The sequence below is a fragment of the Anoplolepis gracilipes genome, chromosome 10 (genome assembly GCF_047496725.1).
Source record: "Anoplolepis gracilipes chromosome 10, ASM4749672v1, whole genome shotgun sequence".
In the NCBI taxonomy this organism is placed as follows: Eukaryota; Metazoa; Arthropoda; class Insecta; order Hymenoptera; family Formicidae; genus Anoplolepis; species Anoplolepis gracilipes.
In genome coordinates this window covers 3,636,966-3,656,691 of record NC_132979.1, presented here as the reverse complement: position 1 = coordinate 3,656,691, position 19,726 = coordinate 3,636,966, and the positions used below count along the sequence as shown (strand labels likewise).

The window sequence follows — 19,726 nt, the reverse complement described above, 5'->3', positions numbered from 1 at the left end:
AACGGACTTGAGAGAGCGGTGAACTCGCCCTGGTATCGCGCAATAATAAAATGAAATCAAAACGCATTCCCTTCTGCAATAACTCTTAAGTTACGCGGAAAATATCGCGTATAATATTTTAGATTCTAGCGAAAATTATTGCGCTATTATAATTCCAGATTATCACGACTAAAGTCACATTGTTATTACCATAACGTATTATTATATTATTTTATATAATAGGACGTCTTCAATCGATTAAACACAAATAAAATTACATATTAAACATATTTACGTATTAAAATAAATTTTTATTTTTCATTAATTTTTTATGTATAGAATTATATTACTATTATTGTTATTTCAAACTTTGAGAAAAAAGATAATCCTCTAAAGAAAGAATATTCCTCTAATATTGAGACGAAAAAATATAGCATGTCCATTAATGAAATGTTTTACTTGGAGGAAAATTTTTTTTTTAACTTGAGGATCGCGAGGTTCGAAACTAAAACTGTCACATAATCGACGATGCGAAGATTATGGGAGAGATTAGAGGGTGGAAAATAGGTCAACGTACTAACGGCGCTGCAGAATGTCGGAACCCTGTGGCTACGATAATGAGAAAAGAAACACGGCGCCATCGTCTCCTCCCATCGTTCTCTCGCGCGAATGGTCCTTTTCCTCCATTTTCCCCCTTTCGTACTTCACGCTTGACTCACGTCTAGTATTACACTCGCAAAGTCGAAAATAGCGTAACTGTTTTCTATATTTTTAACCCTTATTCTGTACTGGTGGGTCACTTTTGTTCATGATTTTTCTAAGCAATTTCTCGAAAACGAATAATCATAAAATAATATATTTAAGCAAATTATTTTTCAAATTTATTACATTATTCTAGTCTTTATTTAAAACGATCAAAGAAGATATATAAATTTTTTCAGATTTTTAAAAACACTTTTACATATTAACAAACTTATCGAAAATACGCTGACTCATATACGGTTTTCTAACTAAGGTGTCAAAAAAACAACACTACGGAGAAGTTAACTTAGGGATGAATTTAGAGAATTTCAAATATCGAGTTTTGTAAAAAAAAAATGTATTTTGAACATATAAGTGTTCCAATAAAGAATAAAATTTATTTTATTTATATTTTTATATATAAATATACATAATTAAAAGGGATTAAATTTAAATAATTTTAAATTAAAAAAAAAAAAAAAAAAAAAAAAAAGATAGATAATAAATCTATTTCATCTAGCTTTAAGTTGTTCCGAATTAATTAATGTGTTATGCATATGTAAAAGTTCTAAAAAAATATTAATACAACGTGTTTCCTGCAAACTGTAAACTCCGCGCACGATTTGAAGGAGAGTGCAGAAAAAACGCAGCTGAAAAAGCAGACCTTGTATTTCTTCGTGCGAGTGTAATCTTAGACTATCGTATACGTCTCGGGAGAAGTGCATAAAAAGCTCACTCAAATTATACGTCTCTTAATTTCGTCGAATGAAGAAACGTAATGTATCATATGTGACGAGGGAACTGTGTGATTTACGCGCGTGTACGTCGAGACAGGGAGTCGCGGAGCGTAATTTCCTCAAAACACCACCGTGCGATTATCCACCCTTTAATTTCGTTCAATTACCTTATATCCTCGCAATTTGCCGCGAATGTGCGAATCGATATTAACGTATATAGCTACTGCGCGCGCGAGAGAGAGAGAGAGAGAGAAAGTCCGGAGGTAGTAAATAGAGAAAGTGCCACAAGGGTCCCCGTCCTCTTGGCGCCCTACGACCGTGCACGATAATGAGAATAGAAGGGCGACGCCGGAACGTACTTCTCTCTCTTTCTCTCTCTCTCTCTCTCTATCTCTTTCTTTCTTGTTTCATTTGTCGCGCTCGTATTCTCTTTCTCTACCTATCTACTGTCGCGCACGCTCGACATATTCCACATGCATGAAACCGTCTGAACAAACACGAGCGCGAAAGCTCGTTAGTCGAGTGAGAGAATGCACTCGGCGCGACCAACGAGGATTTAATTTCATCGACCGCCATTACGGGATTGCACGCATAAAAAATGCCATCCGCGAAGAATCGGTCAAGTCCAAAGGCTCAATCTTGCAAAGTACGCAAATATGAATTTACTTAGGAATTTACTAAAGAGCAGTATGTTCAATTCAACAACCATTCTCTTTCTACGATATTTTAGTATATAATATATTTTGAAAGCTAATTAAAGTGACACTGTGCATATTAAATATATAATATACTAAACTATTTTCTCTTTCCATAAATTAATTTGGTAATAATTATATTTAAATAGATTTTAGTAAATTATTGGTTTAAAAATGTATATGAGCGAACAAAGCTTTGTTTTTTCATCTAATTTTAGTTAAGCTTAGATAATCTTAAATTCTAATTAGAATGTTGCAAAAATACTTTCCGACAAAAAAAATATATATTATTTAAAAAAAAAAATACTTGCAGAAAAATATATTTATATTGAAACAATTGATAAAATAATCAAATAAAATAATTAAATTATTTAAAAAATTAAATGGAAATATAACTATTAAAAAATCAAAGATATGAATTGTATAACTATCATTGTAAATATTGCATTGTGCATGTTACACGAGATCATGAAAATTTTCTATATTAACTACCGTTAATAATCTATAAATATAATTAAGCAATTAATGGTTTATTGGGCATCATAAAAAATTGATCCAAGAGTTCGAACGAAAGTCAACTCGAAGAAATTTCCTTCGAAGCGAAACGATGATGGTGAAAGGAATTCCACGCCTGTGATTCGTATTGGCAGACGCATTGATAGACTCTAAACGGTTCTTTCGACGGAATCGGGAATAAAACTCGTCCACGAACTCGCCTCGTTATTGAGTTATTATTGTCATCGTCCAGAGATTCGTTCGAATCAACTTTCTCTTCGTTCCGCCGCGAAGATTTGAGGATTCAACACAAATGTGGAATTATCAGCGCGCTTCTTGCTTAGCTTATCTAACATCGGGAAAGTGACCTCCCACCATTAGTTAAAAGTTATATATTTATATTTTGTTCCACAAAAAACTTATCCTTCACGAAAGGCATTCGATACAGCAAAAGTTTCACTAATAATAATCTGAATTCAATTAATCCAAAAATTAAATGCATATTATTTACGTATGTTTATATAATAATATTTTTCTATTATAGATAATAACTTAATAATATAATAATAAAATATACATTAAATTATTATTAAATTAAACTGTTATAAAATTAAATTAAATATAAAAAACACTTTAAATAATATTAAAAAAACTTTGTCTGTTTGATTTTTGTTAAATTCGAACCGATTACATACAACGGATGCCAACCACGTATCTATAATCAACAAAAAATATATGCTAGTTATGATTGAAAATGAGCCAACCATGGCGATACTTTGATGTAAATATTTTAGGCAGGAAGATATGCAAACGGTAAAATATTATTATTCTACCAGCTGTGCAATCGTTAATTACGTTTACATTGAATATAAGTCAACGTATATAAACCTCTATGTTATTTTGCGAAATTCGAGGACAGCCGTGACGGTGTTACGTGAGTATTGTTCCAAGTGCTGGCTGATACTGCGTGCACGTCGCCGCGAATATCACGTCGTTAACAACGGAGCTGACGTGCGAAATGTGCGTACTTATATGTGAACCCAACAGTCGACGAAATCGCATTCATCACGCGTTTTACGAGACGATTCATTGAGTTACACATTGTAAGAAATATTTTATACTATTTATACAAAGCATTAGATTTACGTATATATATATATATACTTAAATATATTTAAAAAGAGAATCTTTCTTCTTATCTCCAATTTTATTTCTTGTCTCATTTAATCTTTCAATTTTTTCTTATGTCTTACGAATAATTTTACAATCTGTTAAAATTAATTAATCAATAATTATTATTTCGATGGCGAATTAAAATTTGGCTTTATTTTTCAAAGTTTCTTTTCCAGAATAAAGACTACATTGTAAGTTTGCAATAGCCATGTTTTTTTTTACTTAACAGTGACATTTAAGAGATAAATTAAAGTCACGTGCATGTTCGACCGATATATCGAGGCTGTGTATACATAAGTCGCACACGTGCGAGAGATGCGTGCGTAAACCGGACGCAAGTCGGATATCGACACACAGACTGCCCTTCGATAGCTGTTTTGCATTTAACAGGGCCGCGCCAAGGACAACTGTTGCAAATGTACCAACATAACGCGATGTCATGTATCACACTTATCAAGGCCGCCGTTTTTACCAATCAAAATGTGTGGCGAAATATTGAGCGAGGCAAGACGTAAATGACAAACACTAATATCACGCTAAAAATTCTTTCGTCATTGTACTATCGGATTTAAATTTATTTATTGTTTAGCTTTAGTTCTAGCTTTAATCTAACTCTGAAGCATGTTTATCTCTCAAATAATATAACAAACATGAAAATAATGTAAAATCATGAGTTATCACTAGTCGTTTAAGCATGTGTGACCCCTATGATAATTATGATTGACGTTGATTGATAAGATTGTCACCAATCTGATGATATATAATCATAATTTGTGTAACGACGTGATAAATCAATAAAGAAAAATGTGACTATTAAAAAATATTAAAATTTCAATAGTCGTTTCTCTTTATAAAGGAGCAATATTTCGCGGTGTGTTCTCGTTTAGTGTTAAATGTGGTCATTTAGTTCTAGATTTTAACGAGGTAAGCAGTGTACACACTTCGTGTAAACAAGAGCAATGCATTAGATAGCCGCACATTTAGCACTAAATGTGTGTGGTGAGAATACTGACCAGAGTATGTTAACTCTCAACTGCAATATCTATAGTGGGAACTATGGTTTTCACTTTGTGGTTTCAAGAAGGAGCTTTCTCTCTCTATCTTTAACTATTCTTGAATATTAGTCCTCAAATTTTAAGTAAAAAAATAATCAAATATATATTTCATATCCGCTTTAAAAATATGCAAAAGCGGTTTGCAGATATATTTTAAATAAACTTTTAAATAATTATCAATAACCATGAAATTATATGTCTTGTAGTTGGTAATAGATATTATCAATTAACATTTTAAGCACGGTAATGGTACTACACACATGTGGTTCCTGTATCACTCTGCTAATATTAAAAATTATAGGAAAAATGAGATAAAAAAGGATAAACAACATAAATCTGCATATTAGAGTTACTACATATAATTATTGATTATCATTGCCAATTAATTATCATCAATTAGTCATCTAATATTGATATTTATATTCAAATATATTATAAAATTTATACAACTTTAAAACTTTATTTTAAATTGCATAATTAATCTCACATAAATTTTATATTGTAAAAATTTTTCTGAAAAAATATATACATACCAGAGATTGTAATTTGATTTTATTTTGCGATAATAAATAAATAATTAGATTTATTTTAAAAAATCTTTGTCTATCCGTAACAATAATAAAATCAAAACATTTTATCGATTTATTGAAATTTATAGCGATACCATTTGGCCGAGCTTGAAATGCTAAATATCGTGTCGATCTCGTGGAAATTGTACTCACCTCGATAAGGTGCCCTTGAGCAAAGGATTCCTGTCGTCATAATATCCGCCGCCACCGGACGAAGGCATCTTCAAGTAATCCAAACAACGGGCACGTGGCACTGGTCACTAACACTACGGCACTGCATCACTGCATCAGTTGTTCGTGTGATCTGATCCACTGGTTTAGCTCTCCATTCAGCACCGATAATACACTGCCGGTAGTCGCGATGACGGTTTATCTCGACGGTTGTTACGCGCGCGATACATCGTCCTTCCGACCACAATGACAGCAGCAACTACGACAACGATTACGATGAGAACGGCAAGAGAATAAAGTACCTATACATGTCACGCGCGATTTATTTATAAAGGAAGAATCACTGCGTCCCTCTCTTTCGAATTAGTTTCCAAGTATTTCCACGAACCTCCAAGAATACAAGGATATCGACGTCAAGATAGTGCCCGTCACACTAGTCTCATCTTTCCTCTTCCTTCTCTTCTTCGTATCGAATTCTGCCTTCTCGTCTTATCAGTATTGTCGTAATAACAACTTGCTTTTCTTCGATTATTTCATAAATTTTCGTTCTCGATGTTTTCACTTTTTTTTTTTTTTTTTTTTTTTTCGTCAATAGTTCAGCAGAGTCTGGAACACTTTCTTCGCGAATATTTCTTCCCGAGTTGTAGCCAATTAATTATGCTTCATTGTCCTTTGATTAGCGAAGAATTCGTTATACGTCAGAGACTGACAACTCGCGCGAACAAATAATAATATTCGTCACAACATCCGCTTTCGTTTTGGTTTCACTCGATGTTAGTCACAAGCATTGTTGGAAGAAAACAGTGACTTACAGTGAAATGCCACTACACAAGACACTTTCTATGGATATCATGAAGCCACGCCGTAAACAAACTCACCGTGAACGACGCTCAACACTCAATACACTCAAGCACGATAACGATAAGTTGATCACGCTTCTGTCCGAAGTTCGAGCGACCAGATGATGTTAGCCACCGGTTGACTGATCGACTGCGCCAACACGCGTGCGCGAACGCGACCGCGTCCCCCTCCCCCCCTCCTCGCCGCTCGTTTTCTCACTGTCTCTCTCTCTCTCTCTCTTACGTTAACCAGATGTAGCGTCGCGACGACGGCGTCGTTTCGTCGACTCGTTCAGGAATACCTTCAGCTTATCCGTCCTTGCTGTTCTTCTTTACACCTGCAAGCAGAATTATAGTTTCTGAGATCCCGAACACTAACTGTCTCGCGGGATTCACGCACGTGTAAGCACATGCACCATCTGGCCGCGAGGCTGCAACTGGCCGCGTCAACTCAACACGTGCAGCCACCGCTACCAAACATGGCCGCCTGTCAATCCCCCTCCTTTCCTCCCCGTCGCTGCCGCAGCAGAAGACGCGACACTTGGCGCGATCGCTCTTTGATTCGTCGCGAGATATACGCGCGTCTCACTTCGTTATCGTTATCGATCTCGTGGCGGCGCAACGGTGCGATAGATTCCGTCGATCGTCCATTAATCGCGCGAAATCTGTTACGATTCAACGCCACCGAAATCGCGCGCGATCCGTTTTAATCGCCCGAGTGAAAGTGCGCCGAGCGCAGCTGACAGTCGCTCGGGCGATCTAGTGTCTCCGTTTCTCCCCTTCTCCTCATTCCTCCCTCTCTTTCTCTGTCTCCGGTCTTTCCTCCGCCCCTCATTCTTGCTTTTCTCATTCTCTCCCTCTCTCTCTCTCTCTCTCTCTCTTTCTCTTTCCAACTAGTTCGCGAAGGCTGCCATTGACGTAAACAAACGGAATATTCCCGCTGGAGCTTCGCACGAAAGTAAAGGCCTATTTAACGGAATAATTTTTGTAACAGTTCACACGATATCTGCCAAATGGATAGTAATTAAGCTTAATTTACATATTTATGTCAGTCAAAATATATACTTGAATCTCAATTAAAATTTACGAGTTAAAACCAAAAGTGTGTTTAGCAATGACTCTCTTTCTATTTTTCTCTCTCCACGTCATACTTACTAATTAAAAAATAGTTCATGAGAATCGATTTTAATCGTTCGCTGCGATGCAAAGTTTTTCAGAACCAACACATGCATAAACCAGCATTATCTTCGCGGAGATAAAACCGGAAATTGACAATTTAAGATTGAGAAAGATAATTTCTTTGTCTCGTTGTCAGTGTATCTCTCTCTTTGTCAGTCTTACATTGAATAATAAGATATTGCTCTCTACATTGTTAATGGTCGTTTGAAGGACAAAAATAAAATGTGATATAGAATTTATAGAGTGTAGTCAAATTTCAAATACAGTTGTTTCATTTTGATCTACAGTATCTAATGTCATAGTCATCAATATTTATCTCGCGACATGATTAAGTATTACAGAGTATTACAAAATGCATAATTAATTTTTATATCTTACATAGTAAAAAATAAAATGCTAATTTTAACATTTCTTGCATATCCCAGAAAGTTCATTCTAAATTTTAAATTAAAGTAACTCATTTATTGTGTGTACTTATTGACAAACTAAAAATATTAAGTAATTGACATAAAACTTTACATTTATTTTTGATAGATTTTCGGTAATTTATCTATAATGTTTAGATATGTAGAGTCTAAATATTCTATGTCTGTTTGCAAATTTATGCTGTTTATTTGTCTTTTGAATATTTGTGAACTTTTAGAAATGAACTTAGAAGCCTAGATAAAAAGTATTCGAAAAAAAATTTTGTGCAGCACAACTCGGTCGGTAGTTGGGTATCCCCTTAGTTTTACATTGAAGTAGTAATCGAAACGAGATAACGCAAAAGAATGTTAACATATGGACGCATAATTTTTTACTGTGTATATGTATATACATATATACTATTCAATTAACAGTGAATAAACATTTTTTATAAACGTCAGTTTACAATATCTTGTAAAATATTGAAACAAACAAAATTATCAATTAAGACGCCACATTGGAACCGTATACAAATATTTTACCTATATATATAATTATTGTTCAAGATTTATTTTTAAATCTTTAATTTAAAATGAGCGTACACGTAATTCTTTTTTTATTCTTTATATACATATAATAATTAATATATAACTGTACTAATATACGTATATTGTTAAGTCTCTATATTTAGATAAAAAAAAATTCCACGGTATTAAAGACATGCAGCGGACTAAGACACTCTGAATATAACCTTTCTATTATTACGATATAATTGTGCTATTACACCACAATATTCACATAGAGCCTTCTTACTTCATTCAAGATTTTTTTAACGTAATCTTTTTTTTTTTGAAAGTCTTTTTGTCCCAAGATCTGTGCTAGGCTTCGCGATTTTCTTTTATCGACTAATTGAAATATGCTATAACACGAGGTTACCTGTCGTTCCGTCATAGCGTCCTCTTCTCAAATCTTCTGCAAATGTGAACGATATTCAGAAACTGATAATAAGGTCAAGAGAGAGGCACGCGCTTCCGAACGTACGACGAAGGTGCTACATGTGTCGCCGTAGAGCGAAACGGCACCAGATGAAGTGGTCATTTATTAATAAACCGCAAAATAAGTCGCAAAACAGAGAGAAAAGGATGCCTGCCTAATTCGCGTCGTTCGCTTCGTAAACTGCAAGCCCGTAGCGCGCCAGGTACCATGTGATCGCCAATTCGATCGCGTGATTGGTCACCGTTTCAAGGTGTTATGTCGTTGAACTGAACTAAACCGAATCGTGGAAAACCAAGCCGAATAGAGCCGAGCCGTTAAAAAAAACCAAGCTGACAAAGAGTCGAGCTGAGCCGAGTCGAGCCGGCCGCATGTCATCGGTGTCAATTGTCAATATGCATTTTTGTACTATTTTAGGGAAATATTTATTATTATTGATATTTTTTCCTCTTGTGTGAAAAGAATCTTTAAAAATCTATTTCAAACTTGTTTTATTCATATTTTCAAATGTTTTTTGTTCTATTTTTATTAGGGTGGCTTTCTTTATGGTGTTAAAAACTAAAAAGAAAACCATGATATTTATATGATATTATAATGATTGAAAAAGAATGAAACTAGAATTTATTTCTTAATTTTTTAATCATTATTTTTAAATTATTTTCTTATCAAATATATACGCTACACATATCTACATAATATATCTTATATTTTATGTATATTGTTAAAGTAAATTTCGTGCTTATATAACGCATTATTACCAACTATGTTCTTTTTACTTGAATCCTTAATATGACAAAGTGTATAGAAGAGATTCTTTGATAATAGAGGGTCCAATAAAAACCAGATCGCAAATTACAGGATGTCTATTCAAATTTTGCAAAAAAATTCCCTGATTTTTCCAGATTTTTCAAGATTTTGTAGAGAGAGAGAGAGAGAGAGAGAGAGAGAGAGAGAGAGAGAGAGAGAGAGAGAGAGAGGGGGGGGGGGAGACATTCAAAGACAAATAGAAGATACGAGAATAAGGGAAACAAAATATAACAAAAGATATAAGGTGATAGAAATAGAAACAACACAACCCAAATATTTGAGAAAGGATATTCTAGATAGGTATATATATAGCGATGAGATAAGAGCTCTAGTAAAGATAAGGTGCGGAAATATGGAAAAGAATATAATAAGTATTAATACTTAACCAATTGGTTAAGAGATGAATGTAAAGCGAATGAATGGTTCAAAGAGATAGGCAAAGATCGTGATGAAAGAATAGCAAGAATATTTAGTGATAAATTAAACAAGGAAAAAAGAAAGGTAAACTATTAAAAAGGATATGGAAAGAAAAAAAATTAAGAAAGAGAAAAGGTCGTTGACAAGGAGATTGTGATACACTATATGAATTAGATTATTTATGTTTTATTTATGTATCTAGTTAGCTATTTATTTATTTATTTATTGTATGGCTAGATATGGAAGATATGAGTTATTTGGCTGTGAGTAGAAGAAAATATGGATGGATGAGTAAATTCTCTGTAAAATAAGTTCCCTTCTTAGCTTATATGCTTGAAGAATAAACTATATTATATATATTTAATATATTTATTAAATAATTTGACAATTTAATTTGTTCAATTAATATTCTAATAATTTTTGCGCATAGAACTTTTTGTAGAACTATTATAAAACTCTCAAACGCTTAAAATCTGGTAAAAATGCTTAAAAAATCGTCGAAGGACAAAGTGAGACACAGCGTGAACTTGGCGTCTCAGTTTGCCCTGATTTTTTTCGGGGCCATTCTTTTAATAGCCCCCCGGCACTATTTATTTAATCTTTTATCAAAAATCGAGAACGATTAAAATAAAGCCAAAACTTTCAATAAAATAAGTTTCTATGAAGTAAGATTGAGCTTCACATACATCTAACAATAAATGGAATTGCATAAGCTATGCGATAATCGCGACAAAAAAAATTAATTCCGTGAATAATATGTAATAAATTACCTCATACGAAATAAATTAATTGAGTGCTTGATCCCAAGCCTGCTCATTTTCTTCTAATTCTTCGTTGATGCATCTTCAAAAATATTCATAAAATACTTACGCGATATTTTGCACGATATTCCCGATATTAATATATAATACGTTTATTGATATATGAAATCTATGCTAAAACTATCTTAATACGTGCAAATGCAACGGCACAAAATAACATGGCAATGATCAAAAATTATCATCGCAAAAAAGTAAATATTGCAAGAAAGACTTAAAGAGGCTTACATTCTAAAATTAACGCAGATTACTTTTATCTACAGGAATTACTGTTTCGCGGCCGGCAGACCAAACTCGAGCGGCGCCATTCTTGCAAATCCCGATAAAGCGTCAAGCATATGAGGCTACTTATTTATCTTAATGTTCGAGTGATAAGAAAAAATGCGTAAACGAGAAGCGCGATGTGATAATCTCGGCGTAAATCGACGCGATTAAATCGCACGAAGCGCGTTTCGAGTTTGCCAATTAGAAGTCACTAACTATAGCAATGTAGTCAGCGCTATCAAAGTTCCCAAGTATATCTAGCACGTCTGAAAGTTCGATTGTACTTTTCCCAAGAATTCCAGACATTCATTCTCTAAGTTTCCAAAAAAACAATTACCGTTTAAACGTATAACATTGTTATATAGGTAGACTTATGTTAATTGTAAGACGTGAAAATCAGGATTTCTTTATAACTTAATTTTTGAGAAAAATATTTGCACAGATGGTATTCTTTTCGCTATAAATTCTTTAGATAAATTCGGATCAATTTTTCTTAAACAAATACGTCGAAGTATACGTAGAATGTTCGAAAGCTGGATAATTAAACCTTACAAGCAAAAAAGAAATGACAAAATATTTTCCAATTATATCTTCGAGCTGATTTTGCTAAAAATTTTAATTTAAAATTACAGTTACAAGAATATAAGAATGCTAAGAACACGAAAAAATACAATTGGAAGGCAATATTGATTTTTAACACTGATTTTGAAAGCTAACTTGTTTCAAAATTAATCGAATGAACTGTAAGGTCAATAGTTCCACATTTGTATGTAGAAAAGAACGAAAGAATGTCAATTTTTCTTCTTGTTTTCAATCCTTCTTGTTACGACATTCCATGTTATAAATCATAATTATTCCTTTCTCTCACAGATTTTGCCACCTTCACATCTCTATGCACTTTCACCGCGTGCGTCTTCTTGCTCCGCCCGCTCGAATTATCGTTCTCACCATTTTAAGAGTTCCGCAATCGCGATGCGAATAATTTCTTATATATCATATAACTTAAAAGAATATCTATAATATATAAAGAAAATTTCAAGGTTTTCGAAAGATTCCCTATTTTCCAAAAAACTCTTTTCTCATTGCGAGAAGAAATAAAGTCGCAAAGAAGCAATTAACGTCACACATAACATGATTTTGAATTTTTTGAGACTCTCGAAACTTTCTTTCATTATTTTGTAATTGAATATTTGATAATATCAGATTATTCCATCGTGCAGCGATCGTGTAGCATCGTGATGAAAACAGCAAACGTAAAAACGATCTCAATTTCAGGCTCAGAAATTCCGATAATCGATAAGTTTCGCGAGTGGGGCCGATAAGTATGCTTCAAAGAAGCCGATTCGGAAGTGCGTAAATCGAATGGATGGTGTCTTGGGCGGGAGGGAAGGGGCACAATTTACGGCTCGAAAAGGGAAAAAAGTGAGAAAGAAAGAGAGAGAAGGAGATTCCAAAAGCGGGGCATTGCATGCGAGGGATTCCACGTGCGCGGCCGCGCTGAAAGTTACGCCGCAATAATCGCGCGCAGAGAAATACACACGGCAGATCGAAACACCGAGCGAGAGATATCCCTTTATACGAACCGGTTGATACACACGGTTCTCACCAAAATTGAAAGTATTTGGCGTTACAAACGACCTACTCGTCGACTCGCTATTTTCGCGAGTCGTTAAACGGCACGAATCAGCTTCGCATGGCAGCGCGCTTCATTCTCTGTCGCTCGGATAAACGCAATTCAATACGATGCAAATGTATTGATGCATCTTAAACGCGATGCAAGAGGGCCGTCCCGATCGGGTACGTTATCCTATTTTCTACGGCGGCAGCATCGCTATTATTTTCGCCGACTATAAAATAGCATCTTGCGCTTTTGCGTAACAACTTGAAAAGAAGGTGAAAGAAACGCTTCTCTGTACACGGCGAGACCTCATTTTCGTGATTTTTCGAAACGGAAAGCATAAGTCATTTTTATATGAGAGGACTATGTATGTGTAATTTAACTATATTAATTAAGAAATTAGGAAAGTTATTACTAATTAAAAAAATTAAATAGGAAAGTTAAATGAGAAAGTGGATCTTGAATAAATCAGAATATTAAAGATTCAACGAAGATAAAAAATAGAAAAATAATAAGAGTATATTTTTTATTTAAAACAAAGATCATTTTTCATTTTATTTTTTGTGCTTTCAACTTGCACAAACATCTTTTATTTTCTTACTTTTAAATTTCAGTTAATTAGATTCACACCCAAATATAGGCTTTTTAAATTCTTCACTCTCGCTATCTTGAAAAAAAAAATATACATTTTGAAATGTGTACGTGTACATTTGTATGCTGCGTTTCCATGATGCAAACATCGTTATCTTTTAGTACCCAACAAGCGAAATTGAATTCCATAGTTCATCGACGATTTGTGGTTGCGTTTTACATATCCTGTCCCATATGTCAGAGTCCTTCACTTGTTGAGCAAACGAAAATTGGCAGACAGTAAAAAGAAAGAGTTGTGTGCGCGATGTTAAATGCACGTTGGAAAATCGGTACCGTAAGCGCTCTACTTCTCTCTCTCTCTCTCTCTCTCTCTCTCTCTTTCTTTCTTTCTCTCTCTCGTTACCTCGCTACTAAAAGAAAACCGCTCCGGAATTTACGCCTCGGAATGCAAGACGACGAGACTCGACTTGTTAGCACTTGTAACTTTTCCACCTAACCGATTTTTCCCCTACCAAAACCGGCCCATTTTCCCTCAATGTTAATTAGATTTAAATTAAAGATAATGTCTGCGTACATCGTTAGAAAAAAAACTAATAGTTACTCCTAATTACGTGAATATTATTTAATGTAATAATATCTTTCGAGTTCGTATAATTTAATAATTGTAATAAGTAATTGATACTTTTAACTAATTAATACTTTTTATTTCAATAATGTCTCTGCATATTATTAGTAATTTAATAATTGAAATGTGTATTGTGAGATAACGTTGCTGGTGTGTTATTATCAAAATTAAAACAAAAATTTGTTTCACTAGGTAAATTGTAATTATACGATATTAATTCAATCAAACAGATTTTGCCTGTCATCTTCAATTATATACTGTGATTTAATAATTGTCATGAATTGTAATAATTGTCATTTCGTAAAAATTATTATCTAACATTACGATCATTAAAGAGAAAGAGTTAGACAAATTTTGATCGATACTAACAATAAGTTCCTTTTTCCGTAAGTCTTTTTGTCTCGAAGAAACCTCGAAGAAAAGGTCGCAGCTGTTCTTAGATTGCCTCGAATTTGCTTAGATGAGACACAATGTATCGCGATCGCGATTGAAATCCTTCGACCGGAAAGGGTTAATCTCTGGAGGACACTCGAATCGAGGTGAATTTTCTTGATTTATAGAAAGAGAAGGACTCAACTCGAGTCGACTTGACTCGACTCGATGTCGACACGATGTCGCCATCGTAATCTTGTCTACGCTATTTCCGCCACAAGTAGCTTCGCACCTCTCGCTCACTCTTCTCATCGACCGATACTTCACACGTGAACGCGCGCGTTCCGGCCTCACAAACGTAATTACATCCGCAAAGTATCGTCGATACGACAAATATTTTATTTTAATAATACTACACACATCATTGGGTCAATAGGATACTTGTATCGAGTTAATGAGAAACAACGGAACTTTCATCATTTAAATTAATATAGAGAGAGACGCAGATTATTTATAAGTATTATTTTTTAATAACATGAAGTTTTTTAATTTATTTATTTATTCTTCCTTGATTATAAAATTTATATTTTAGAAAAATAGTAAAAGAATCTGACACCAATTGACAGAGTTTATTTACAAATTTAGAGATTCTGCTACAAGTTTTTACCACATATAATTATTATCTTTTAATTATCTTTTTATTATCATTTTGTTTTTAATGTTTAGTTTTAACTAAATTGAATTATCTTTTAATGTTTAAAATATTTGATTATTTTCATAGATAATCGTATGTAAATGATGAGATTCTTTTTATACTTAATATTTAATATTACAAAAAAATTTCTTCTTTGTATACGCGAAATGTATACGCGGAAAATGTAAATGTTGTTTTTATCTACTTCAGACTGTGTTTTTACCTACTTCAGACATTTTTAGAAATTTACAAAAATTTAAAAAATTTGAAAAGTGAATAATATATGCAGAGATAATAACTGTAGATAATATGTGTAGATAAAAAATATAATCAAAAATATTCAAAATTAAGCATTTACGAAACGAGCGAAGACGAAAGCCGAAAAAAGCATGATTATGTCAATTCTCGACAGTATTTAAAAAGTCAAACTACAAACAAATTGCACAGAATTTTCATGAAGGATAAATATTTATGAATTATACTTTTTAAATCACTAAACTGTCGCATTTGTATTTTAGAAATATATAATAGCTATGATAAATGACACCATATGGGAATTTTAAGTGTTGCCTCGAGAGAGAGAGAGAAATGTTCATTAAAAAAAAAAAATCATTAAAAAAAAAGATATCGCAATGTGAATCATAAGATTCGCAGATTTTAAATTATAAAAAACTAAAAATGAAAAATTTTTCAAGAATTAAATTTCAAATGTGCAAACAATAAAATCTTATTTTTCATACAATTTTACAAAAACACAGAAACTTTGAGACAAAGATATTTAATTAAGATATTTAAGATAAATTAAGATGTTTTTTTTTTTAAATTGGAAATTTGGACCAAGTGATAATTTTTCAGAACGGCTGTATATTTACGAATTGAAAACGTGACGCTTTAGCACGATCGGAATTTGTCGTGGCATACGAAATGGAGCAAGAAGCTGCGTGAGAAGAACGGAATCTGTTATATTTTTTTTTTCTCGCGGCGGCTATTCGATTCGGTCGGAATTATCGAGCGGTATCGGGCGCCAACCATTCCGTCGATACTATGTAGATGAGAACTGTCGTCATTAATAAGTAGCCGACGACGCGGCAGCCGCAAACGGGATTTCCAAGTCTCTCGCGTGTCCCGAGCGAAACGTGTCTCCGTTTCGCATTGACGGGCATGCGGGCCGCGCTCCGTTTTCTCGTCGTGAACTGCGAGAATAAAGCGCTATTACGAAAAAGACACGCCTGTTATGGAAGATACCAAGATAAAAAGGAGTATGCGAACGAGATCCAATATCTTGATTCCTTAACCGTGACTTGCAAAATGGAATTATCGAACAGAAACACGCCACAATTATGATTATGTGTTTTATATTAAATCTATTAATGCGTACAAATAGGAGCGATATATTTAAATCCGTTTATTTATTTCGCCAATTGTTATAAAAAATTTCTCAATTATTGTTGGACGGTGAGAGATGCGGCTTTTTATAAAAATAAATGAAAAATTAGAAAGCATTTTTTTTCATTATATTTTCGAAGAAAAATTATTCTAAACATAATAAAAATATTTATCGAGTGTATTGTGTGAGCGCTTTACTAGACATCCTATAAATACAAAACTCGGGAAATAAAGGCTTAATAACATTCATTAGATAAATTCTTTTCAAAGAATATCGTATTTTTTACTCTATTCTGCATTTCATGCATGTCTATGATGCAATAGAATATCCCAGAAATATTGGATATTTAAAATATTATTTGCATAAATCAAACGCAAGAATTTTCACTAATATTGTGCCATAACAGATTGATAATACACCATGAAATATTATCATAATTTCTAGTAGTTTTAAACTAATTTAGAGAGAGCGAGAGAGAGAGAGAGAGAGAGAGAGAGAGAGAGAAAGAGAAAGAAATTCTACTCAGACCATTTGAAATAATATCTTGGTCAAATCGCGGAGCCGGAAATAATTCAGCGAATAAACGTTTAAACAAGTATTATCCTGTACATCCAAGAGTGACACTTAAGAATTCTCGCTAATTCTCAACGATACAATAATACGTATATTCAACAATTCGCATAGATTTAACACGCGCATGACACGTGCATTTTCGTAGTGATGATTCTCGGTAATTCTCGGTTGTGTCGGAAACGCCGTGCCGTCTAGAAAGTAACGCTCCACATCGACGACCTTGTTCCTAGGATCTACATGCGACGTCGATCGGCCTCGACTTGACGTAGCGTATCCGCGAAGATCGGCCACTTTCGGGCCTCGCGATAACCGCAGCTGTCAACAGTCAACAATAGAACTGTCGACAATAGAACGACAATAGAAACGCGCTCCTCTCGACATGTATAAAAAGAATCTTGCAAAGATCGAACTCAGCGATAAATTCAAAACTTCCGAATAGACGAAAATAATCTCCCCGTACACACAAACGTAACCTCTAACACGCAGAAATAACCTTTATGTTTATTCACGTCGATTTATCGCAGAGACTTACTTACTCCATACTTTTCTCTCTCTTCAAAATTGACAAGGTCAATTTCCTGTGTTCCACCGATACGCAAAAATCCGATTCTTTTGTTTATTCACAATAACGGAAGTGATTTTGCAACGAAAACACATTCGCGATATTATGAGCCGCTAACCTATTTTCAGACGAAGCAAAATTTACATCGCTCCGAGAATTAATTCGTGAAAATTACTAACCTAATTCTACATTGAATTTACGTTTCTGTTAATTTTATTTTGATCTAAAACTCGAGGCAGAACTACGATGTCATTAATCGCTCTCGAGCGAACCGAACTTGTTTTAGTCGGAAACTTCATGTTTATCTATGTTAATAGTAGTAGTAATAACGATAAGTATACATGCGTGAGCGTGAGAGAGATAGAGAGAGAGAAAAAGAATTTTACTATTGACACATATATAAATATAGAAGCCACATTGTTCGTGTGCTAGTGGCACCGAAATTCAAACTCGATAATATTTCTCAGTGATTTCGAACCTCGCGCTAGAATATAATATACATATACGTGAAATAAATACCGTTTCTTTCCGCTGGGCTCTCCGCTCCTCGATACCGCTACATCGATCGATGACAATTGACATTGATATTGCGCGTGGGACGACAAGTACGTATATGTGTTCGTTATGACGTACGATCTGTAATGTATGTACGGCGCACACTCTACTAAAGCTATGTGTGTACTGCGTCACGTGTGAATATGTGTTCGTGCGCGTAAGCGAGGACGCGTAAAAACAACACAGTAGAGCAACGCGTGTACGGTCGCGGATGGACTGATCGTGGGGGTCGAGCCACAGGTGTCATCTGACGGCGACGAGTGCGCCCCCCCCCCCCTCTCTCTTCCCGTCCCGCTACAATACTGCCGAGCGCGCTACGTCACGACTGCTCCCTTCCTCGCTGTCATCCCCACCATCAAGCTCGAACACATACGTACGAACGTACCGAATATGTTATATGTATACGTAGTATCGTATCGGCGCGGCGTGTTGGTCTTTACATCGAAATACGTGTGCGCGTGCGTGCATGTAAATTAAGCTACAGAGATACTTGGCCATCGATATTTGCCGATAGTCTACCTTTAAAAAGTATTCGATATCTTTCTTTGAAATAGATAGATAAATAAGTAGATATTAGATGTGATAATAAAAGTTTTATTCGATAGACTAATCAAATATAGAAGCGATGCTAAATTATATTTTTTTTCTGGAACGAAATAGTATTTATATGTAGTTAAATATAATATGTAATTGATCGTATATTTTCTAAAAAAAGAGAGACATATTGCGTCAGAGATAAAAAACAAAACGTTAATACGCTCGATAAATTAAACGGTTTCAAGAGATGACTAAACATAAATTCAATGAACATTTTTAGTACACTGTTATATTATTGTTAATATTTTTAGTACATTATTATATTATTGTTAATATTTAGATTTTTTTCAATAACGAAGATAACCCAGGTAGCACTGTTCGTTTTATAAACGTTTTCTAAACGTATCTAATACGTATTAGATACGTTTAGAAAACGTTTATAAAACGAACATGTGCTACCTGGGTAATCTACATTCTACTTTTCTATTTATATTTTTAATTACTTTATTTAGCATCTACATTTAAATTTTAATCGGATTAAACTATTTGCTCTAGTCTATTTTAGCTCATGTCTTTTTAAAATTACACATATACAAGATATATCACAATTACATGAAATATTTTAATACAGACTGTATTCTGGAGATTAATTAAAATAAAAAAATCCTGATTAATTTCTAATAAATATCTAGAATATTTATGAGAAATTAATAAGGTTTTTTTTATTAAGATATATCAATTGTCAAATGCCTTGTACGTCATCGTAATTAAAAGTTGTAAAAACGACTGAAAATCGACATAATTAGGATTTAGGTAAATAAACATATATATCAAATAAATAACAATATAATAGTAAATGTAAAGATTGAACTATT

General features: G+C 33.8%; 1 protein-coding gene across 2 annotated transcripts in view; it reads right to left on the bottom strand.

Moving 5' to 3' along the window:
* Lilli (AF4/FMR2 family member lilliputian) overlaps window positions 1-18,549 on the bottom strand; it is a 202,348-nt gene extending 183,799 nt beyond the window's left edge. For both annotated transcript variants that reach the window (XM_072900452.1, XM_072900454.1), the window contains exons 1-2: window positions 18,279-18,549; window positions 5,598-6,792 (exon numbers count right to left, since the gene is read on the bottom strand). In XM_072900452.1, the coding sequence (XP_072756553.1) occupies window positions 5,598-5,665 (68 nt within the window). In that variant the 5' untranslated portion in view covers window positions 5,666-6,792; window positions 18,279-18,549. The remainder of the gene's footprint in view (window positions 1-5,597; window positions 6,793-18,278) is intronic.
* Window positions 18,550-19,726: the final 1,177 nt, after the last annotated feature.